General features: G+C 40.2%; 2 protein-coding genes across 2 annotated transcripts; both read left to right on the top strand.

Moving 5' to 3' along the window:
- The first annotated feature begins 9,279 nt into the window (after window positions 1-9,279).
- LOC104104780 (ras-related protein Rab5) lies at window positions 9,280-19,862 on the top strand. The gene is made up of 7 exons (XM_009612938.4): window positions 9,280-9,530; window positions 9,660-9,737; window positions 9,832-9,999; window positions 11,058-11,106; window positions 11,344-11,417; window positions 12,028-12,121; window positions 19,374-19,862. The coding sequence occupies exons 1-7, from the start codon at window positions 9,492-9,494 to the stop codon at window positions 19,472-19,474; spliced, it is 603 nt and encodes a 200-aa protein (XP_009611233.1). The 5' UTR covers window positions 9,280-9,491; the 3' UTR covers window positions 19,475-19,862.
- A 4,855-nt stretch (window positions 19,863-24,717) lies between these two features.
- LOC138905798 (uncharacterized) lies at window positions 24,718-25,506 on the top strand. Its single transcript, XM_070194315.1, has 2 exons — window positions 24,718-25,045; window positions 25,193-25,506. The coding sequence occupies exons 1-2, from the start codon at window positions 24,718-24,720 to the stop codon at window positions 25,504-25,506; spliced, it is 642 nt and encodes a 213-aa protein (XP_070050416.1).
- The last annotated feature ends 212 nt before the right edge of the window (window positions 25,507-25,718 follow it).

The following is a 25,718-nucleotide window of genomic DNA, read 5'->3' as shown; positions in this document are numbered from 1 at the left end:
GGGCTACATTACTTCGAGTTCGAGCTAACGTTCACTCGACCATAAAGCCTAAGGGCTACATTAGTTCGAGTTCGAGCAAACACTCACTCGACCATAAAAGCCTAAAGGCTACATTACTTCGAGTTCGAGCAAACACTCACTCGACCATTAAGCCTAAAGGCTACATTAATTCGAGTTCGAGCAAACACTCACTCAAACATTTATCCTAAGGGCTACTCTTAATTTGAGTTCGAGCAAACACTTACTCGACCATAAAGCCCAAGGGCTACTCTTACTTCGAGTTCGAGCAACCACTCACTCGACCATTAATCCTAAAGGCTATATCAGTTCGAGTTCGAGAAAACACTCACTCGACCATAAAGCCTAAGGGCTACATTAATTTGAGTTCGAGCAAACACTCACTCGACCATTAAGCCTAAGGGCTACATTACTTCGAGTTCGAGCTAACGTTCACTCGACCATAAAGTCTAAGGGCTACATTAGTTCGAGTTCGAGCAAATACTCACTCGACCATAAATGCCTAAAGGCTACACCATTTCGAGTTCGAGCAAACACTCACTCGACCATTAAGCCTAAAGGCTACATTAATTCGAGTTCGAGTAAACACTCACTCAACCATTAAGCCTAAGGGCTACATTACTTCGAGTTCGAGAAAACACTCACTCGACCATAAAGCCCAAGGGCTACTCTTACTTCGAGTTTGAGCAACCACTCACTCGACCATTAAGCCTAAAGGCTACATCAGTTCTAGTTCGAGCAAAGACTCACTCGACCATAAAGCCTAAGGGATACATTAATTCAAGTTCGAGCAAATACTCACTCGACCATTAAGCCTAAGGGCTACATTAGTTCGAGTTCGAGCAAACACTCACTCGACCATAAAAGCCTAAAGGTTACACCATTTCGAGTTCGAGCAAACACTCACTCGACCATTAAGCCTAAAGGCTACATTAATTCGAGTTCGAGCAAACACTCACTCAAACATTTATCCTAAGGGCTACTCTTAATTTGAGTTCGAGCAAACACTCACTCGACCATAAAGCCTAAGGGCTATTTTTATTTCGAGTTCGAGCAAGTACTCACTTGGTTATAAAACTACACTAGTCCGACTTCGATCAAATTGCCTAAAGCCTTGAACTTATGAACAAAATTTTCATAAGGCATGAATGAAATGAGATTTTTACAAGGCGGAAAATGAAATAAAGGCAAGTCGGAAAAGAAAAAGATCTTTATATATTTGAGAATATTTACAAGGTCCGATCAAGACCCTACACAAAAGATCAAAAATGAAAAATCCTAAGGTTCCTAATTTTCTTCGGAGGCAGCTTCTCCTCCATCGAGGTCCTCCCCGCTCTCGGACTCGCTCTTGCTCTCGTCATCATCATCATCATCATCGGAGGCCAGTGCTCTAGCATCGGCTTCATGCTCTCTAGCCTTTATTATCTCGTCGGCAAGATCGAAACCCCGAGCGTGGATCTCCTCAAGGGTTTCCCTCCGAGATTGGCATTTGACCAGTTCAGCAATCTAATATGCTCTAGTTTGAGCGGTCTCAGCTGCCTCTCTCGCTTGTACTTGAGCGGCTTCAGCATCGGCTCGGAAAACGGCCACGATCACATCTGCCTTGGATTTAGCATTTTCGGCCTCAAATTTGGCCTTCGCAAGTTCGGAAGCCAACCGAGCTTCGAGCTCCCCTATTTTTTTTTCCTGAGCCGAGCTCTTCTCTTTCATGCCTCGAAGCTGACCTTCGGCCGATGACAATTGGGATAGAGCAGTCTCTTTTTCTATAGCAAAGTGGTTCATACCTTCTTTCCAACCCAAGGTCTCCGCCTTCATCATATGGACCTCCTCGCGGAGCTGCCCGATCATCTCGATCTTCTGCTGCAGCTATGAGATTGAAATGTTAGCCACCGTTCCTGAATCGATCCCATGAGCTTTTAAGATTTTCATTACCTGCTCGATCAGGTCAGACTGATCTTGGTGAGCCTTGGCTAACTCGGCTCGGAGGTCCTTGATCTCCTCTTCTCTTTGCCCACAGAGAAGTTTAAGGGCATTTATCTCCTCCGTGAGACCTCGAAGGTCAGCCTCATACCAACTCAGCTCAGCTCGAGACCGATAAAATGCTTCCCGATGAAGCGCTGAGGCCTACGCAGAAAGAAGAAAAGAAGTTAGACAGAAAGAGAAAAACGAACACAAGAGTAATACGAACAAAGGTAGTTAAGTCTTACCCGATTCATAGCTTGTTGCGCTTCGTTGAAAAGGCTCGATGCCTCGCCTGAGTCCTTCCTCGAGACCTCCAAGTTGCTCAGGCCGATAGCATCTTCGACCATAGTAAAATAATCACGGAAGGGATCTTCCCTTCCATGGTCTCCTTCGATAGAGAGGGTCTTCAAGGCCCGAGCCTCTTGAATCATCTCCTCAGAAAACGAGGGAAGCATCGGGGAGCCCCCAATTTCTATTGCCCCAAGTGGATCACTTGGGGCGTTTTCTCCATCTCGGGGGGCCTCGAAATCAGCCTCTGCAGCCGTACTTATTGTTGGCTCATTATGGTGGGAGGCATCCTCAATCTTCGACGACTCGGGGACTTCGCCCAAGTCTCTTCCCGAGACTCCCTCGTCTCAAGATGGAATCTCCGCAACCTTCATCGATTTAGTAGCCCTTGGGGCCTCGGTACTCATTTTCTCTCGGGCCACCAGCCCGGCGTCGTCTTTTTCCTCTTCTTCGTCTTCATCCCTTAGATACCGAACAGAGTCTTCGGTCAAGAGGATGATGTTCTTCCTTGGCTTACGAGCCTTCTTCTTCTTAGGTCCTGGATCCTCAGAGGTTGAGATCTTTCTTCTCTTTTTATCCTTCGCCGGTTTCGGTGCTGGGATCGAAGTCTCCTCCTCACCAGATAGGGGCCTAACAATAGCATCTTTGACAAGACCTGTATGAAAAGAAAACAAATAAGGAATGCTTTAACAAAATCATCAAAGACGTAATAAAGAGGCTTACCATGAGTTTTGGCCTCCCATCAGCCCTTTGATAAATCGCGCCACGAGTGCTCGGCATATGTAGAGGTCGAGATCAGGTCCCGAACCCAGCTCTTGAGGTTAGGAATTGCACCTGGCATCCAAGCAACCGCTACATCACAGAAAGGGAGAAATAAACAAAGAAGCAAAGCAATAAACATGAGCTAACAGTGGGATTATACTTACACTTCATATTCCATTTCTCGGGAAATGGCATCTTCTCGGCCGGGATTAGATCGGAAGTCCTCACTTGAACGAACCGGCCCATCCAGCCTCGGTCCTTATCCTCTTCTATGCTCGATAACAACACTTTGGTAGCCCGGCATTGGAGTTTTATTAACCCGCCTCGATAGAAGCAGGGGTTGTACAACCTGATAAGGTGGTCGAGGGTAAAAATCATCCCCTCAATTTTGCTCACGAAGAACCGGAGCAGAATAACAATTCGCCAAAAGGAAAGATGGATTTGGCCTAGGGTTATTTGATACTGACAACAAAAATCGACAATAACGGGGTCGAGGGGGCCTAGCGTGAAAGGGTAAGTGTAAACACTTAAAAACCCTTCCACATGGGTGGTAATATCTTCTTCGGGAGTCGGGATCACCACTTCTTTATTCTCCCAGTTGCAATCTTTCTTTACCTGCTTAATGTATCCCTCAGTTATCGAGCATATATACCTCGATACTGGCTCGCATCGACTGGGAACCGACGAGGCTTTGCCGGTCTTAAAATTAGAAGTGAGGACACCCCCTCCCCCCCGGGAACACACTCCTCAGGGCGTGGCTCCACCGGTATTTTATCGCCGGCCAGCCGTGATGAAGAAGCATTTTCTTTTTGAGGAACAGTTTTTGATGTTTTTGCCATTTGGATTTGAAGTTAAAAATAGAGGGAGATGATAAGATTTGGTGTTCTACGAAGAGGTTAGCAGTGAAAATCGCAGATTTGCAGATGAAGAACACAGAAGATGCAAAAACGAACTTAGTAGATTTGGAGATTGGAAATTTAAAAGTAAAAAATGGTGAAGAGAGGAGCTATTTATAGATTTGGCGATGACGATTAAATATCAGCAGTGGTCGACCATCGTTCGACGCATATTTAATGGCTCGATAACTGAACCGACGGGACATTTATCACGTATGTCATGGTCGGGCTTGATGCAGACGTCAGTGTATATCTAGTCATATCGTTGGAAAATCATATCATTTCTCGCCACATTCTTTCCGAGAAACGAGGGGACTATCTGTATACGGCCAAATCCGAGTTTGCCCTACGTGTAATTAGTCGAGATTGGAACATGATGAACCGAGGGTCGTCATTGTAAAAGCGAGATAAGAAATAAAGCCAGGTTATCAAGCTCAAGATTTAGGGACCGATCAATATCGAGCTCGAGTCAATATCGAGCTATGATATGAAGTAGTGTTATTGAGCTCAAGAGGCAGAAACCGATCAATATCGAGCTCGAGTCAATATCGAGCTCGAGATTCGGAGATCGACCAATACCAAGATCGAGTTAAGAGAGAGAGAGTCGTTGTAGCCGCACTTAGGGAGAGAATCTCGGTGGGAATTAAGGAAAAGCTATTAACTAATCTATCATGGAATCCCCACTATGTATTTTTTATTATATCCAAAGTAGGATTTTTCCACTATATGAAGAATGGGTATCATTTCTGTAAGGGGACATTGAACATCGAGAGAAGCAAACATTGATACTCTCACATTTCAAAGATTATTACACTGATATATAACAGAGATTATCATTTTTGAGCTTTGACATTGATTCATCTTGCTTGTTTATAAATCATTCTCTACTCAATTTGGTTTGTATTTCATTCCTTTTTTACGGCCAATGTTCGATATATATTTCTACTTACTTTTCCGATTTATACCAAGTTATACCACGTATCCTTAGAACTACGTATAAATTCTAACTCTATCCGTTTTTCGGGTAAACAACTTGTGCCGAATCATTATCTGTTATTATAGATAACTTAACTTGATGGTATAAATGTGTGTGTATATATATATATATATATATATATATATATATATATATATATATATAACAGATGCGGTATTTGAGGAGCACTTTGAAAGGTAGGAAAAACTGTTGACTTGTGGACTATATTAAGCTTTTAACTTGTTGGTTTAGTTTCTCCTTTCTTTTGTTATTGGATAGGCAGCAATAGCAGTGAACTTGGGTTTTGGTGCAACATCAGAATAGCATGGAGCACAAGGTATTAAAGGATGTGCTAGGCTACTAGCTGCTAACTAGGTTTCCCAACTTCATTCTTTACTAACCAGCTACACGACAAAAGAATTTACTGCGTTTATATCAAACATAGTAATACTAATTTAATTTTAGGAATCAAATACTTACTAAAAAGAAATTTAATATTACGAAGTAGCTAACCTCAATTTGGTAATAAATATCTTGCATTCATAAGTTTGGTTTAAACACTTCACATAAAATGCAAACTTATCCACAGAAGACAACTGCGTTAATCTTTTTTGACAGTTATTAATATCTTACTCTCATATTTCTGAAAGAATATGAGCAATAATTCAAAATATTACCGTAATGAGTGAAGTAGACCAAAACTTTATAAATCTCTCTTTTGAATATCCTTTGGTATCATGAGGGAGAAGTTACATATATTTCCGACAAACTTTAGTAGCACAATTCCCTTCCAAATTCACCTTAAATTTACTTTAGTCGGAAAGTGCTAAATTTAAAATAGCATATATATGAAGATAAGAAACATGAAAATAACAGTAACAATCAACACGAATTCCGAGAGAAGGCCAAAAATCTTAACATGTTATAAGACGTGTAACATACCAACTTACCAAGAACTTAGAGGTAGCAGAAACAAATGAAAAAAAAGAAGAAGATAAAACTACAACTTATCCAAAGGCAAACACAAGCTACTCCATATTAGACTCTTATGAGTAAGGTTATAAAAATTACTCCACAAGAAATTGAGCACACCATCAGCTCTAAAATTTGCACACTTACACAAGGTAAAAATAATAAAACGAAGATTCGGGTCAATATGCTTTCGGTTCATTGGTCAGGATGTCATCTCTTGGACAGCTGAGGTAATGACGAATAACAACTGAATCCACAATCATAAAAACCAGGTGAACTAGACATATTATTCGTTACGTTAAAATTGCACAAATAAAATCGCGTAATTTAACGATTTTGGGCTGGCGCAACAAAAGGAGAGGCCTTTAAACCAGAGAAACCAACTTTGCAAAAAATTAGAAAATTTTCAAAAAGTTCTCCTCTCTACCCACCATCTTCACTCTTCGTATTTTCTCCTCGACTTTCCAAAATGGATCTAAGCATGGGCTTTGTATAGCGACATCCAACGAATGTGGAACCACACAATTGGCGCAAAAATTGTATTGGGCGCCTTATTTGGTCGCCCCTTTTTAACTTATACCCGTTTTGTTTTTTCGTTTGCATCCGCATTCATTTTTTTTTAAAGTATTTTAAAAATACGATTTTGCCCTTCTTTAATAAAAGACTATTGACAAACTGCAGGACAAAAATTTAAGCATGTTTAGGCTGAAGTTTTAGCAAATAAACTAAAAAACTTCAGCTTGTTTAGACTGAAATTTCGGATAAAACTCAGGACAAAACTGTAGATTGCGTTACAAAACTTTTGGCATGTTTTGGTCTGAAGTTTTAGCAAATGAACTAAATAACTTCAGCATGCATTAGCAAAAACTCTTTAGAAAATTACATACTCCAAGATAAAAATTTAAGCATGTTTAGTCTGAAATTTTAGCAAATGAACTAAAAAATTTCAGCATGTTTCGTCTGAAATTTTAGCAAATGAACTAAATAACCTCAGTATGTTTTGTCTAAAGTTTTAGCAAATGAACTAAATAACTTCAACATGCATTAGCAAAAACTCATTATAAAATTACATACTACAAGACAAAAACTTAAGCATGTTTAGTCTGAAGTTTTAGCAAATGAACTAAATAACTTAAGTATGTTTAGTTTGAAATTTTAGAAAATGAACTAAATAACTTAAGCATGTTTAGTCTGAAATTTTAGCAAATGAACTAAATAACTTAAGTATGTTTAGTCTGAAGTTTTAGCAAATGAACTAAATAACTTAAGTATGTTTAGTTTGAAGTTTTAGAAAATGAACTAAATAACTTAAGCATGTTTAGTCTGAAATTTTAGCAAATGAACTAAATAACTTAAGTATGTTTAGTCTGAAGTTTTAGCAAATGAACTAAATAATTTAAGTATGTTTAGTCTGAAGTTTTAGCAAATGAACTAAAAAAACTTAAGCATGTTTAGTCTGAAATTTTAGCAAATAAACTAAATAACTTAAGCATGTTTAGTCTGAAATTTTAGCAAATGAACTAAATAACCTAAGCATGTTTAGTATGAAGTTTTAGCAAATGAACTAAATAACTTAAGCATGTTTAGTCTGAAATTTTAGCAAATGAACTAAATAATTTAAGCATGTTTAGTCTGAAGTTTTAGCAAATGAACTAAATAACTTCAACATGTTTAGACTGAAGTTTCAGATAAAATTCATGGCAAAACTGTAGACTGCAGGATAAATAATTTCAGCATGCATTAGCATGAAGTTTTAGCTTCAATGTGAAACAACTTCATGCTAATGTAGCATGAAGTTTTAGCTTCAACATGAAACAACTTCATGCTACATTAGCATGAAGTTTTAGCTTCAAGGTGAAACAACTTCATGCAAGTGTGATTCTGAAGATAAATCTGAACAAGTTTCTGATTATTTTATAAAGTTGCTGAGAGGAGAGGAGGAGATCGTTTTATATCTTTTGTCATAGGTATAATTGTCATATTATTACGGATATTTTATGAGATGGCTACCAAATCAATAATTTTAAAAAATAGGGTACAGGTTAAAAGGTGGCACAAATATACGGTACAACTGCAAATCCCCCACAATTGATGGTGGGTGGGATTTCATTGTGTAAAGATCCAATAATTAGATGGCCCAACTAATTTTATTAGTTAGATGAATGGACAAGAAAAGTCCAAAGAAAAGGAATCCCTTGGTCTTCAACTTTTTTTTGTGAGAAAATGACCCTCTATAGCCCTTCAAAATTTTAATAGCCCGTATTTTTCTCCATTGACACGAAATGGCCCTCCGACCCAAACATATTATATCTAATAGCCCGAAATATCTATTTTATATATTTTTGTATAGTGACAGTCTATTTTGTATATTTTTTTGTATAATGACAGTCTATTTTATATAAATTTTTATATAGCGACACTCTATTTTGTATATATTTTGTATATATTTTGTATAGTGACATTCTATTTAGTATATTTTTGTATAGTGACAGTCTATTTTATATATATATTTTGTATAGTGACGGTCTATTTAGTATATTTTTTGTATAATGACAGTCTATTTTTGTATATATTTTGTATAGTGACAATATATTATATATAAATTGTATAGTGAGAGTCCTATACAATTCCTCTTGCTTTCTTTTGTTTCTAGTTGGTTGTAATAGATTTGCCTACAACCTTGAATTAATGTGAACCTCATTGATAAAGGTATAGAAGCTACATACAGAATTGAGGAAGATGACAGGTACAATATTGGCATCGTAAATCAAACTCCAAAGGTGACATACTGCTTATGAATGTGAACATGTCATCAACAATGTACAACATAAAGAAAGCAAAGAATATTTGTTCGACAAACAATGGACCTTGTCGCCTCAATCTATCATACCCTTTTACCTAATATGCTGTTCTCACAACACATGATACTATAAGTACCCAACTAGTACATTTTTACAAAACCTAAAAAAAGACCTAATATGAGAATACAACTTACTCCTACAATAAGAGGAAGAGTTTTTGAAACTAATACACCAACGACTCTCTATTAAATCCGACGATTATTTCTTCTCGTTTTATTTACTGTTTTTGGGGCTTTTGATATTATGAAAATCTAGATCTAAAAGATGGTTTGTTTGCTGGTTGGATTTCGGCATATTTGGCAGGTATATAGCTTTTCCGGCGACCGTGAATTATTCGGCCACTGTTGCAACCAGTGAAGTTTTCCGACTAAACTATTTTGGGCCGAAAATTATTTCTCCAGTGAACCTGTGTGTTGTGCTTGTGGGTCAGATGTATAATTTAGTGGCTAATCATTAGAATTACTTTTGGGCTATAAAAAGTATATTGTAATTTTGGGTTAACAAGTGTTATAAGTTTGGCTCGGAGTGACTATAAATGAATTTTGCTCAACTTTTGTTGAGGCCTTCCAGCTTGCGTTAGGCGCCAAGCTAAGCTCTTTATTTATTTATCCGCGTCAATTTTCCACTTCCTTCCAATTGGAGGTTTTAGGCCTTCCAACTGTCTCTTCCATTAATTTCGTCTCTTAATAGCTTACAACTCAATATCTCAGAAACACACTGTAAATTCTTCATTTTTACCTCATCAGTCATTTGATCATGGCGTCAAGCGGTCACAATAATCTCAATGCAAAACTCGTAAGTCTAATTCATGCAAGCATCAATTCCTATGTAAAATCCTTTTTATTGCTTCTGTTAAAAGCCTTTTTCTTCTCTATTAATCATTTATGGATTAAATTTTGATGGTGAATTTAATTGACTCTTCAGGTGTTATTAGGGGACATGGGAGCTGGTAAATCAAGCTTGGTTATACGATTCGTCAAGGGTCAATTCCTTGAATTCCAGGTATTTTTCCGTCTTTACAAGCCTTCAATTTTTTGACTTTTTAGGGTTTTTTCCCCTAGTTCTCAAGTCCTTGTAATTTTGTTGATGATCACAGGAATCGACGATCGGAGCGGCGTTCTTTTCGTCAACGGTGTCAGTTAACAATGCAACGGTGAAGTTTGAGATCTGGGATACTGCTGGTCAGGAGAGGTACCACAGCTTAGCGCCTATGTACTACAGAGGTGCTGCATCTGCTATCATCGTGTATGACATCACAAGCACTGTAAGATTCTTTTGATCAACAACAACTAGTTGGAGTCAGCTATATATAGTACTCCCTAAGTCATGTTGTTTGACTGGACACGGGATTTAAGTTAAAAAGAAAATTTTTTGAACCAAACCTTAGATATTGGTGTGATTGTAAATTAAGGGGTCAAATGAGAAGTTTTTAGTTAAATTGTTTCTAAATATAGAAAAGTATCTTCTTCTTTTTTTCGGACTAAAAAGGCAAGTGCATCTTATAAATTGGGACAGAGAGAGTAATATATATTCAGCTCATTGGTCTGCTTCAACTTGATCCACATGGATTACAATGAGGATCGTTAAAGGGCTTATAACTATCCCACTTGATAAATTTAGTCCCATGGGTTTGGCCCTCATGTTCAGTCAGTAATCAAATAGCAATTGAATGGGTCTTATGAATGCAATAATTTTGGCTTTATGCTAGTTGCCTGAATGCATTGGTATTGCAACGTGGAAAGGAATAATAGAGTAATCGGGAACAGAGGTAGCTTCATTCTGTGCATTAGCTTGCAAGAACTACATTTATGCTTGTTCTTCACTTACTTGTTCTCTTTATGCTTTTATGGACATTTTTGGACCCTGGAGAGCAGCTGGGCTTGAGTGGATGAAAGTAGTAGTTTGATTTGTCATTCATGTTGAATTAGGACTACAGGCAGAATATTTGTTCATGTTTGCTTTTGCTTTCCCTTTGTCGATTTTGCTTCTGCTTAATTATCATTATCATCAGGGTTGGAGCTAGAAATTTCAATTCAAGGGGGACAATTATAAAGTCTTAAACAATTTAAGTTAGTGTTTTTCTCTTAGGAATAGCCGTTTCACTAAAATTGTAAAAATGTTATTAAAATCTCAAGGAGCTAGAAGATCATTTTCCTAAAGTTCATTTGTTTGGCGTCTTATGGCCAACACTTGGCATTGGGCAGCATCACGCTTTGCTGTGCATGTGTGCTGTCTAATTGTGTGTGCCTATGTCTATGCATGTCAATTTAGATAATATCATTTTCATTCTTGGTGTAATCTTCTTTTTCCTTCTTAACTTAGGAATCATTTGCACGAGCAAAGAAATGGGTTCAAGAGTTGCAGAAGCAAGGTGCTTATCTGTCAAGTTATCTACTTTATTCGAATCGAAAAGTTAGAATATTCTTTCTTTATCAGTTTATTGCAAACAATATAGAGATCTACAAACATCTTTTTTATTCGTTTCTCTGTGTTGTCCTGTACTCCATTACTTTATTTCCTTATGACTCAAATAAGGTTATTAAAGGTATCACAACTTCATCTGAATATATTTTTCGGTAAAGTGAAGTATTTTTTGACAATTGCACAGGTAATCCCAACATGGTCATGGCTCTTGCTGGAAACAAAGCCGATCTAGAAGATAAGAGGAAGGTGACTGCAGAAGTAAGTGTTTTCTTTCTTTCTTTCTTTCTTTCTTGCCTTGTGGGTAAACATGGTAATGCCTACCATATTCTTATTTGAGGTTACTTTGATTGCACTTGTCCAACCATCTGATTGGAAGCACAATTCTTGTATTGATTTCATCATACTGTGTCTGGTCTCAATTCTATAGTATAGTTCTACACATTTCCTATCTCTAAACTGTTATGGAATTTGTAAAAAGTAGTTATGAATGTTCTCATTTTGTCTATTAAGTTTTATTATACATTGAGGATAACTGATTTTTGACAGAGAAACATGTTACTGGCCTCTAGATACCCGGTTCAAATAATGTAAAATTGAAACACTCATTCTTGTGGTCTGTGGGAATCAACTCGTGCAATCCAGAGATAATGGAAAAGTCTGCTGGCTTTCCTTTTTTGAAACGCTATTCTATAATTGAGTTTCTCGCAATTAAAAGATATGTAATCAGAACTTGGCATTTGTTATTAATAACTTATTCTACTGGGTTAGTCACCTTCCATTTTCTAAAATTTACCATTAATTGGGTAGTTAAATTTCTTGGCTGTTTTGTGGTCCCTGATATATAGTTTTCTTGATACGGCTTTTGCAGGAAGCACGTCTGTACGCAGAGGAAAACGGTCTTTTTTTCATGGAAACCTCTGCCAAAACTGCTACCAATGTCAATGATATTTTCTACGAAATAGGTATATTCCATTGTTTTGGTGCTTTGCATGTTTCCTTTTATTGGTCTCTTTGTTTTTCATCTGTTCTTTTCAATGGCTTATGCCACAGTAGGTGAAACATTCTACTAGTCAGGCTTCTGAAATTTGACTGTGTACAGGGTCAGTCTTGTCTTATAGGTTTCCTTTCTTGTTATCCTTGTGCTATGCAATTGTCGCGACCCAAATACCTAACCAGTCGTGATGGCACCTATCGTGGAACTAGGCAAGCCAACATTCTCAATATGCTTTCAATATATAACAGAAGTGAGCTAAAGAAATTAAACTAATTAAAGGTTTACATAATAACGGGGTAAAAACCCAAAACACAAGTGCGGAATGATAGCCCGACATCGGGGTGCCACTAAGTCATGGGCATCTAACAACCAATCTAGAAACAGAGTCTACTACAGTCTGTGCCAAATGCCAATACAAAAGAGAAAGGATAATAAGAAAGGAGAAACAAGGGCTGCGGACGCCGGCAGCTACCTTGTAAGTCTTCGATAATCAGCCCGTGCACGAACTCAGCGACTGCTAGAACCATACACACTTGGATCTACACATGAAGTGCATGGTGTAGCATGAGTACAACCAACTCAGCAATTAACAGAATTAAATAAGGAACTGAGAAGCAGTGACGAACTATAAAAATACAGATCATTTCAAAAGTTTTCAGTAAAGAGTGAACATGCTTTCAAATCCGGTGGTATAAGTCAAATCAGTTCGAGCTAAAGTAAAACAGATATGAATCTTCCAGAAATTTCATAACAACAGCAGATAACAACTAAGTGCAACAATAAATAAAAGCAAGTACAGACTCTCAAAACAGCAGTCACTCAACTCATCTCAACAGCTCATACTCTCGGCTCTCAGCCCTCAATACACACTCTCAATAGGTACTTGCGCTCACTGGGGGTGTACAGACTCCGGAGGGGCTCCTTCAGCCCAAGTGCTATATTGCTGCGGCGTGCAGTCCGATCCAATATTGTTGCAGCTTGCAACTCGATCCAATATTGTTGCTATGTGCAACCCGATCCAATATTGTTGCGGCGTGCAACCCGATCCAATAATATATATATATATATATATATATATATATATATATATATATATAGCCCGAAGGCTTGTTGCGGCGTGCAACCCGATCCATATACCTCACAGCTCGCAGCTCGGCACTGAGGCCCTATCTCAGTCACTAACCTCTCCAGCCCCTCGGGCTCACAGAATATCATAATAATTAGTCCAAACAGAGAATATAACAAGTATTAACAAGAAATGAGAGGGAACAGAGATATAACACACAGATAAGACTGTGGCTGAGTACAAGACAACAATTATCAGTCAATTCAACAAGTATTCGACCGCTGCGGGTCCCAACAGTGATATCATATGGCCTAAGCATGGTTTCTAACATGAAAGGCAGTCAATTGCTCAAAGACAAGGATAAATAAGTAATAACAATGGCTATTCGACTTTACAGTCTCACGGGACAGATCAAGTCGCAATCCCTCACGGTGCACGCTCACACGCCCGTCACCTAGCATGTGCGTCACCTCCAAATATTCACATCATACCAATACTCGGGGTTTCATACCCTCAAAACCAGATTTAAGACTGTTACCTCAACCGCGCAGAAATCCTACTCCGAAATGCCTTTGCCTCTCGAATTGGCCTCCAAATGCCCCAAATCTAGCCACAAACAGTACGAGATAATTAATATTGGCTAAAAGGATCAATTCCACAAGAAAACTACTAAAATATAGTCCAAAATCCGAAATCGGCTAAAACCGCCCCCGGGCCCACGTCTCGAAACCCGAGGAAAGTCACAAAACCCGAAAGCCCATTCACTCGCGAGTCTGACCATACCAAATTTATCAAAATCCGACCTCAATTGCTCCTCCAAAATCCCAAAATTCACTCTCCAATTCCCAAGCCCTAATCTCCCAAATCTCACCTCAAACACTCACCAACTAGGTGTAAAATCAGTGGAAAAATACCATTATTGAAGATAAATAGGCACAAGGAACTTACCTCAGTGATTATTCCGAAATCTCTCTCAAAATCCCCAAAATCCGAGCTCAAAAATGATGAAAATGGTAAAAAATCTCGAAGTGTTCTATTTATAGGTTATGCCAGATTTCTCGCACTTGCGGCTCCATTTCCGCATCTGCGGGCAAAGCCCCGCTTCTGCGGAAAAATCCCTAAACACTGCCTCCGCTCTTGCGATCAAGTGACCGCATCTGCGCTCTTCGCGGGTGCGGGAACTACATCGCACCTGCGGTCCAAACTCGCACCTGCGCCCCTACATCCGCTTCTGCGACCATCGCAGGTGCGGGAATGCCATCGCACCTGCGTCCTCTGCCCAGGTCCTCCTTAGCCGCATCTGCGGCTCCTCCTTCGCTTCTGCGGACTCGCACCTGCTGTTCCCACTCCGCAGGTGCGGTTACACCAGTAGCAGCAACTTCAGCTGCAAGTTCCTCAACTCCCATCAAGCCGTTAACCACCCGAAATCACCCCGAGGCCTCCGGGACCTCAACCAATTATACCAATAAGTCCTATAACCTGATACGAACTTAGTCGAACCTTTGAATCCCTTAAAACAATATCAAAACACCAAATTACACCCGGATTCAAGCCTAAAGAACTTCTAAACTTTCGAATTCCACAACGGCCCCGAAACCTACCAAACCACGTCCGATTGACCTCAAATTTTATACACAAGTCAAAAATGACACCACGAACCTATTCCAACTTCCGGAAATCCAATCCGACCCCGATATCAAAATTTTCACAGCCGGCCAAAAATCGCCAAAATTCTAACTTTCGTCAATTTAAGCCTAATTCTACCACGGACCTCCAGATCACATTCCGGACGCGCTCCTAAGTCCAAAATCACCTAACTGAGCTAATGGAATCATAAAAATTCCAATCCGAGGTCGTTTTCCCACAAGTCGACATCCCGTCGACTTTTCCAACTTAAGCTTCCAATTAAGAGACTAAGTGTCTCAATTCCCTCCAAAACCACTCCGGACCCGAACCAACCAACCCGGTAAGACATAATACAGTTGTAAAGCACAAAAGAAACAGAAATGAGGGAAACAGGGCTATAACTCTCGAAATGACCGGCTGGGTCGTTACATCCTCCCCCGACAAGCTAGGTGGCAAGGCAAGCTTGTAAGCCACCTCCCCGATCCTCTGAAGTACCTCAAAAGGCCCAATGAACTGAGGGCTCAACTTGCCCCTCTTCCCAAACCTCATAACACCCTTCATGGGTGATACCTTCAACAGAACTTTCTCCCCGACCATGAAAGACACATCACGGACCTTCCTGTCAGCATAGCTCTTCTGCCTAGATTGCGCTGTGCGAAGCCGCTCCTGAATCAATTTCACCTTGTCTAATGCATCCTGGACCAAGTCTGTACCCAAGAGCCTAGCCTCACCCGGCTCAAACCATCCCACCGGAGATATAAAAGATGTTTGTTGGCTTATGTTTACTAGTTGCAGTAGTTGCTAAAAAGCTCAGTAGAGTCATAGACAAAATTAGTTTCAGGGCATTTATTCTTTAGAGATGCTTGATAAAGCTCAACCAAATGTTTTGATATGTGACAAATATTTGCCCAATGGCCTTTTTCACCGCAACGATAACATTCAGTTTCTGAACCCTTTGCCTTTTGGCTTCTCATCTTTCCCTTTCCACTTTTGGAGGTTATTTTTCTTTGGGGAATGATTAATACTAGGAAAATTTCTTCCTTGGCCACGACCACGACCTTTTCCACGCTTAGCATAATGGGAATACACCTCATCCACTTTAGGCAATGGTGTAGACCAGTGGGTCGATTTTCGTGATTTCTCATAAGTAAGTCTGTCGTTTCGTTCAGCCACAAGGAGAAGAGAAATCAACTCAGAGTACTTCTTGAAACCTTTCTCTAGGTACTGCTGTTGCAAGACCATATTGGAGGCATGAAATGTTGTGAACGTTTTTTCAAGCATATCATAGTCAGTGATACTATTTCCACAGAGTTTCAATTTAGAAGTAATTCTGAACATCGCAGAATTATATTTAGAAACAGACTTAAAGTCTTGGAGCCTCAGATGAGCCCAATCATATCGTGCTTGTGTAGAGTGACCAACTTTAAGTTGTCATATCTTTCCTTTATAAGCCGTTCCACAATAACAAGTGGATCTTTGACTGTGAGATATTCTATTTTCAACCCTTCATCAAGGTGATGGCGCAAGAAAATGAAGGCCTTAACAAAGTCTTGGGTAGATGCTTTATTTCTATCTTTAATGGCGTCTCCAAGACCCATTGCATCTAAATGGATTTCAGCATCCAACACCCATGTCATATAGTTCTTGCCCGAATTTCAAGGGCAACGAACTTTCTTTTCATAATATCAGTTATAGTTAAAAGAGGAGAAAAATTATACCTTAGTCTTCTCAAAGAGCTTCTTGAGACGGTAGAATCTCGTGCTGATAACGTGTTATGAAATAAAAACAATTTAGTAAACAGACGTATTCCGGGAGATCCCCCAGCACTGCATATTTATTTTGGGACTACGGACGTATTCCGGGAGATCCCCCTCCCCCCTGCATTGGAGCTCCCTATGGGGAAGTGCTAGGTCGGATAAAGCCCTTATCTGTAAGATCTTTCAATTCCTTCAACTTGGCAGGAGCCATCCTATGCAGAGGGATAGATATTGGTTGTGTATCAGATGGCATGTCGATGGCAAACTCGATCTCTCTCTCGGGTGGATATGGCCTGAGGACACCATTTCATGGCCTGCGAATCCCTTATCATACGCTTCATGGCCCAGGACATCATGGTCTAAGGACATCATCCTCACCGTCCAAAGACAACCTTCATGGTCCAAAAGGAATTTGCATCACGCTTAAACTTTCGCAATAACCCATATATATATTCGCACGCACCATGTTTTAAGTTTTGCAGGTAATCCAGGAGGTAACCATTCTACAAACGGGAGCAATCTTTGCTCCGGTTGGGTGTGATTCGGATTGAATCCGAAACCATTTTGGACTTATGTGATTGTTGAACCATTGTTGTGTCTGGTGCAATCGCACATGCACACTTTGGGCCGCAATCAGGCTTCTAGTGGATCCTTGACATTAAGGGTCTCATCCTTTTCTTGCAGTATCACATCCACGGCCTCCACTAGTGAGCAATTTGCAAATTCACTGGGTCTCCTCATGCAGCGTGGTCACATCCACAATATCACAATCCGCCCGGTGTGGTCACAGGTACAATATCACAATCACCACCTTGTCCCTGGATAACGTGGGTGTAAGACGATAGATCTCCCACTAGTACTTGCCTCAGTTCCTGCACAAAAAGTGCAACAAGTATAGTATGAGTACGTAAACAACGTGTACCCAGTAAATATCAAGCCTAATCTCGAAGTGGTAGAGACGAGATGACCGACTTTGACACTCACAATTGGGCAATAATAATAATTGAAATACAATTAGGATATATAAATCAACATGATTTACATAATTTACAATAATTTATTTAATCAACGGAAATAATCAAAATTCTTCAAATGCAACAATTCTCAATATATTAATTAAATTCCTTAAATTCGAATAATTTCCATCGAGCTATAATCGATGGGCAGGCCCCTATTGGGCAACCTCTGATCAGATGGTAAGTTATATACCGAGCCTACTGTGGCCAAGCGCCTATGAGCGAGCCCAGTTGGCCGAGATACAGAGCCTAGCATGGCCGAGCGCCTATGAGCGAGCCTACTACGGCAGAGCAGTTATATATATACCGAGCCTTATAAGGCCGGACAATTATTTTTCAACTCCGCTCGAAAAATCGATAAAGTCACCCTCGGGCACACTTGTCCGGATTTCGAAAATCTTTGAAGATAATCATTACCCATAACACTACGAACTCAAATATATGATTTATTCCCAATTCCATGCCCAAATTCGTTGGCGGGAGACAAAATTTTCATGAACGGAATTCAAAAAATAAAAAAAGTAAATAAGTGCAGAAGCCAAGGAAATTCAACATCATCCAGTATATATACATAATTTATATGCACAATGTAATTTTCTGACAAAATAGATTTGGGTAAATCCTCTTTCGCCTCCGGCTCTGCCCTTGATCATCAAGCTAGCTATCAGACTCTATTTTGAAATTAGTTGTCCAACTATTCTAAAATCCGAAAGTAAGCTTATAAGCCACTTCTCCAATTCTCTGAAGTACCTCAAAAGGCCCAATGAACTGAGGGCTCAACTTTCCCTTCTTCCCGAATCTCATAACACCCTTCATGGGTGAAAACTTCGCAGAACCTTCTCCCCAACCATGTAAGCAACGTCACAGACATCCCCCAATATGGACTTTTAATAAGCCTGTTGCGGCGTGCAATCCGATCCCCCAATATAGCTAACATTAGCTCGTATGATGAATCTCTACTCCCCCAAAGGTTTTCGTGGGGGGTATGATAAACCTCTGCAAACGCGTTCACCATGCTCTGCTGACTAGCATGGATGATGATAACGACCGTGGATGGACGGAACGGTTCGTTGCAGTTGCCACCAATAATATCATTCCGACAACGGCTTCATCCTTTCCAGCCGCTTGGAACCGTACTCGTAAGATCCTTATTTAATGGTATTTGGTTTTGGTTTCGGGAGAGTTTTGGAGTGATATGGGACATATAGTCCTTAAGTTGGAAGTTTAAGTCGTAGGAGTTGATCGTAGGTTGACTTGTGTGAAGACAACTACGGAATGAAATTTTGATGGTTCCAATAGCTTCGTAGAGTGATTTTGGTCTTAGGAGCGTGTTCTCAACATGACGCATGTGCAATATGCGTTATCTTGTCTTGTCGACCTGGAAAAGCCTGTACGCACTAGTACCGTACAGATTCCACTATAAGTGAAACATGAACAAGAAATAGAAATAGAGAGAAGGAAGAAATTTTATTTCTTCTTTAATTGTGTTTTCTTTCCATCTATTACAATGCCTTTATATGGGCATGAAAAATGAAAAAAAATGTGTCATTGAATATGTCATTAAGCATTTGAGAGGAAGATAGACATCCATCATAATTTGATTTTACTTATCACATTTATTGTTTATGTTTTATATTTTGGTTGGTACTTCCTAGACGGGGGTTTTAGGAGGTCTCACTTCTATTTTGCATGTCAGAGAAGTTAAATTTCTCTTTAGTTACCTGCTGCCCTAACTTCTGAGTTGGAATCCTACAGCTAAACGGTTGCCTAGAGCTCAACCTGCACAAAATCCGGCAGGAATGGTACTAGTTGACAAACCAGCGCAAGGATCACAAGCTGCATCATGCTGTACTTAAGTATTATCATCTCTATCGCTCCATTCATTCCGTGAACATCACCCCATCATTTCCAGACGTTGCTTGCTTTTCATGCTGTGCTGGTACTGGGTTTGAAGTCAGGAAAATGGGAGCCGCGTTGTTTACTCTGAAATACCCAGTAGAATATGTAGACTATGTACTCTTTTGTTTGTTTAGTCTGTAAATAGTTGGAATTTCCTACGACCTCTTACCCCCAACTTATCATTGATAATTGGACGCTATTACTCCCAAAAAACTAAACTATGTATAGGTTAATAAGTTTTGCCCAATTAAGTTAAGATTGGAGCAGCAGAACTCAAATGCATATTATGTATTGCGAGGCAGTGATTAGATAATAAAAAAATTAGAAAGATTCGTTTAAGGTTAAGCTGATTGTAACTGAAATTAATCCGCTTGGTCGAAACTAGTGTTTTAAAAGGCGGGGTGTGAGGCGGAGCGTTCTACCTATTACGAGGCGAGGCGTAAGTCCCGAGGCACATGCCCCATGGATTTTAATTTTTTTAATTTATAAATTAATAAAAAGCATAATAATATAAAAACTATAGAAAGTACATTAAAAGTTTAAGAAAATATTACAAATGATTAAAGAAACTCTGGTTTAGCAATGTTTTGAATGATGTCTACATTAAAGGTTCTAGTAGGGAAGGATCTGTGCTTACAAGATCACAAAAAGGCACAGGCTGGCCTTTGCCTTGCAAAGTCTTCTTAAAGCCAGATCATGCCTGGCTTTTGCCTTGTAAAGCCTGGCTAAAGCCAGCTCATGCCTGGCTTTTGCCTTGTAAAGCCTGGCTAAAGCCAGCTCACGCCTGGCTTTTGCCTTGTAAAGCCTGGCTAAAGCCAGCTCACGCCTGGCCTTTGCCTTGTAAAGCCTGCCTAAAGCCAGCTCCCGCCTGGCCTTTGGCCTGCAAAGCCTGACTAAAGCCAGCTCATGCCTGGCTTTTGCCTTGCAAAGCCTGCCTAAAGCCAGCGCATGCCTGGCCTTTGCCTTGTAAAGCCTGCCTAAAGCCAGCTCAAGCCTGGCTTTTGCCTTGCAAAGCCTGCCTAAAGCCAGACTCCTCTTCTACACATTAATCTTGATGAGTGAGCACATGATTAATACTTGAACAAAATCAATCCACTGCATATGGAGATCATATAGTAGCGACATTTGGAGGACGATGCGGACTTCAACTCTGCGGTGGAGATGTTTGGAATTCATTTTAGACTATGGACAATATACCCTGGAGCCTGGTGAGAGCTTGATAGGTGCTGCTTGGTATTTGCCAATGACAATTGGATTCACATACACTAATAGGAGAAGGAAGCATTCAACTTATTTTGTTGTAATAGTTAGTTAATTAGATTTTAGCTTTTTTATCTTTTTTAATAGCTAATGGCTTCATGCAACTTCTATTTTGGTTTTTGGTTTGGACCTCTTGTAAGCATTGGACCCATTTTTGGGATTTTATTTATATATTAGCCCTTAGGCAAAATAAAAAAATAAAAAAAAATCTCAAAATATGATAAAATAACTGTAACCCTCGAAAATAGAGTACTTAAGTGTGCCCAGTGATTCCCCTTCATGATAGCGGGACCTACTTCACAATCGCGAAGCACAAGTCAACTTCTGCCTCCAGAAGACCCTACGCGAACGCGATTCCTGGCCCGCGATCGCGCTTCACCAGCAATTAAGCCTACGACTACCCGTGAACGCGAAGACTAAGCCACCTGACCTCCCAGCCTGACACAACCTAATGCGATGGCGATCCCTTTAACGCGAATGCGAAGCTTCAGCTCCCTAACAATCCGCGATCGCGACATCCCCAATGCGAACACGAAGAACAAAAGAATGTCAGCCATAAAACACACTTTGCAATCGCGATGAATACCAAAAAACCAACTGTTCCATAACAAGGGAAATGATCTGAAACCACCCTGAAACACACCCTAGACCTCCGGGACCCTGTTCAATCACACCAATAAATTTCAAAATAAAACACGGACCTACTTGAGACCTCAAATCACACAAAATAACATCAAAACCACGAATCACACCTCAATTCAAACTTAATGAACTAATCCAACTTTCAAATTCCAAACTTACACCAAACATGTCTAAACAACTCGGAATGACCCCAAATTTTACACATAAGTCATAAATCACCATACAAACCTATTCCAAGACTCGAAATCCCAAACGGATATCGATATCCACAAAGTCAACTATGGGTCAAACCTATGAACTTCTAAACCTTCAAATTGCTAACTTTCGCCAATTAGAGTCAAATCAACCTAGGAACCTCCAAATCCAAATTTAGACATACGCCTAAGTACAAAATTATCATCCGGACCTAACAAATATCAAAATTTCGATCCGAGGTCAAATACATAAAAGTCAAATTTGATCAATACTTCCAAATTAAGCTTCTAAACTAGGAACTATATGTTCCAATTCAATCCAAAACTTCTCCGAAACTAAATCAACTATCCCCGCAAGTCATACAATAGCAAATACGCATACGAAAAGCATCAAATAGGGGAACAGAGCTCAAATACACAAGACGTCTGGCCGAATCGTTACACCCTTTTCTTTGATGCATGGGGATCATGTGCTATAAAGATACTGTTACTCTTGGCGGTGAGACGAGTTAGGTTGCTAGCACTCCTACTTCATTACTTTTGGTGAGCTCCATCCTCTTATCGTGGAAGCTACTTTATGATTGCCTGTTCTCATGTATATCATTAGAGGTTCCATGACACGTTTTGTGGGAAGGTCTACTTATATGCATAAGATTGTGGTTTGTAATAAACATATTTATCTTGCATATTGTTTTGAAATTATGGAACTTATATTTATTTTTGTGAAACAAATATGAATATTTTGTCTAAACATTGTATCGTATAATTCATGACACAATGAGATAGTTATAGTGGTATGCTTGTTAATGGCATTAGGTGCTGATCACATGTGTACCCTAATTTGGAGGAGTGACATGCACACTTTTCTTTTTAGGATTGCCCATTCACTTATTGTAAGTTCATGTTTTCCTGCATTATTTAACTATAGTTTGGTAGGGTGTGCGAGTTATAATCCTGACAAAAGGATTGTTGTTGAATATTAATCCTGAATCCTAAACGCTAGAGCTAAGGTGTTATAGATAGATCATTTCAAATATGGTTCAATTGATTTTTTCCCTATATTTGTGAAAGATACTATCTCATTGGTCTTCATGCCAAAAGCAAAGAACATGATCATGTATAGATGATTGGTTAATGCATGGTTATAAATGTGGGTGTAAGAATGCACATTTGAAACCAAGCTGGTTAAACAGAGAAGTGTGGTATTGGTATGTTATCATTATCGAATATGAAGGATGTGGACCTAATGATGCAAAAAGATGCATTAAAACTATATGGTATGGTCATACTACAAATTTTTATAGATATGTGTGATGACTCGCCATGTCATCATGCCACATAAACGCCATTTGGCATATATTAATGCCATGTGGAAGCTTACATAGGAGGAATGCTTGCATTTGTGAGAAGATTCTAGAGAAGTATGGACATTTCCTTTGGAAGATCCTAGATGTTTATGGATTTGCTAGGAAAGTCCTTGGAATCTTCTAGGCTTGTAGAGAATTCTAGAGAAAGCTCTTATCTTGTAAATATTAAGGACTTGTATAACAATTAATATTTACACACTAGCCCCTAGGAGACTAGTATATAAAAGAGGTCATTCATTTGTAATTCATCAAGCAAACAATTCAAGTTCTCTCTAATAAAAAGCTTCCTTTAACAATTCTCTTGTGTTCTTTCTACCATTCTCTTAGCGATCTTGAGTGTAGTAAGGCTGACTTGGCATAGCAAGAACGTGAGAAAATTGTCAAGTGTCGCACATGTACTTAGTTAACGACTAAGAACGTGACAACGTGGTATCAGAGCAAAGGTTGCGACTAAGGGAATGGTGAACGACGGAGAAATTAACGCTACCAACACCCAAGCCAACGTCATCCAGGATGCTGCTGGCAAGAGCGGCCGTAACAAAAAGAGAAATGCCACCAACAAGGGCCAGGAGGTACCACCCTAGGTTGTGTCAAACGAAGGGCTTACATCCCAAGAACCATCTTCCACTGAGGCGAGCGAGGATGAAGTGGAGGTCCTTCCTGAGGACGTCTCGCTCGGTAAAGAATGGGTGATGAAGATGAACGCGGGGATGGACGTCGTGGAGATCTTTGACCAACGCTTGGGGAAGGTGGAAGACACCCTTAGCATTCTTGAGGGGTACACTCTTGAATAGATTGAGAGCATCTGAAATGACTTGGAGGGACGTACACAGAATGAGATGGAACTAAGGCAAACTATCACTGCCTTGGAGTGCAGACTCATGGAGGCTTTGAGTACTATCGATGCTATGAAGGCAAAGATAGAGTCACTCGAGGAGCATGTTAGTGCTGGCGTGACCGAGGCAGCCAGCAATGTTGTGGTGACGATGGAGGCCAAAATCGAGGCTCCCAAACCCCCGGTGTTCAAAGGTGTTCGTGATGCGCAAGAAGTGGAAAACTTCCTTTGGCACTTGGAGAACTACTTCAAGCACGACAAAGTGAAAGGACGACGAGGCCATGATCAACACTGCGGTGTTGTACCTCTCAGAGACTGCCATGCTATGGTGGAGAAGGAAGATGACCGACGTGGATAAAGGTATATGTACTATTAGCACGTAGGATCAGTTCAAAGCCGAGTTCAAGCGAAAATTCTTTCCAAACAATGTCTTGTACGAGGCAAGGCGCAAACTTAGGAAGTTGAAGCAAACATGGAGCATACGTGTCTATGTCAAGGAGTTCACTAGCCTTATGCTTCAAATCCCCAACCTGACCAATGATGACTCGTTGTTCCACTTTATGGACGGATTTCAAAATTGGGCCAAGCAGGAGTTACAATGCCGGCAAGTCGCAAATATAGACCAAGCCATAGTGGAGGCCGAATCATTGATGGATTTCAGGTATGACAAGCACGACAAAGGGAAAGTCAAAGAATCAAAGTTTAATAATGTCAAAGGTGGGGGAGACCGTGGAAAAGGCAAGGAGATACAACAATAATACTACAAGACTCAAGATTCCAAAAAGCTGAGTGGCCGTCAGGGCTACACCGAGAAGAAGGCGCACGCCGAGAAGAATGGATGTTACATATGCGAAGGGCCGCACAGCTTCAGGAATTGTCCTGACCTAAAGAGCCTTAGCGCCATGGTCCGTGAACGGAAGGAGCAGCCGCAAGGAGAGAGTTCGGGAACCGCACAGTTAGGTATGATCGGATTATGCGGTGCTGTCACAAAGCAATCTATCCAACCTACCAAGAATGGAAACCAGTACGTGGATCTCACCATCAACAACAAGCCTGCTCGTGCAATGGTGGATACTGGAGCAACTCATAATTTCGTGACTGAGGCTGCCGCAAAAAGACTAGAATTGAAGCTTGCTCCAACCAACTTCCACGTCAAGACTGTGAATACCGAGGTACAAAATGCTCGTGGGGTAGCTAATGGAGTTGGTGTCAAATTGGGAACTTGGAAAGGTATGACAAACTTTACCGTAACCGCTATGGATATCTTTGACATCATATTGGGACAAGAGTTCTTTAGACATTATCATACTTTGATCGATCTCTACCTCCAACATCTCTTGGTTATGGAGTGAGAAGGATCTTGCATGGTACATACAGTGTCTATGCCACACGGACAGAGCCAAGCACAACTCTCAGCTATGCAGGTTGTCAAGGGGATCAAGAAGGGGGAGCCGACGTTCATGGCAACCATCGCAAGTCTGGAGGAAGACAAGAGTTTTCAAGAGACACTACCACCTTGCATAGAGAAGTTGCTTGAGAAAAACAAAGATGTCATGCCCGAGGAGTTGCCTAAGGACTTGCCGCCTAGGCGAGAGGTGGATCACAAGATTGAGTTGGAGCCAGGGGCTAAGCCACCCACATTTTCCCCATATCGTATGGCACCGCCCGAGCTAGAGGAGCTTAGGAAATAATTGAAAGAGCTACTAGATGCTGGTCACATTCGCCTATCAAAGGCACCTTTCGGCGCACCGGTATTGTTCCAGAAGAAGAAGGATGGATCACTACGCTTATGCATAAACTACCGAGCACTTAATAAGGTCACGGTGAAGAATAAGTACCCGATCCCGCTCATTGCTGACTTATTCGATAGACTTGGGCAAGCCAAGTATTTTACCAAGGTGGA

Source organism: Nicotiana tomentosiformis, chromosome 2 (assembly GCF_000390325.3).
Source record: "Nicotiana tomentosiformis chromosome 2, ASM39032v3, whole genome shotgun sequence".
NCBI classification, from domain to species: domain Eukaryota; kingdom Viridiplantae; phylum Streptophyta; class Magnoliopsida; order Solanales; family Solanaceae; genus Nicotiana; species Nicotiana tomentosiformis.
The sequence above is the reverse complement of the archived record's forward strand: the minus strand, read 5'-3'. Positions and strand labels throughout refer to the sequence as shown.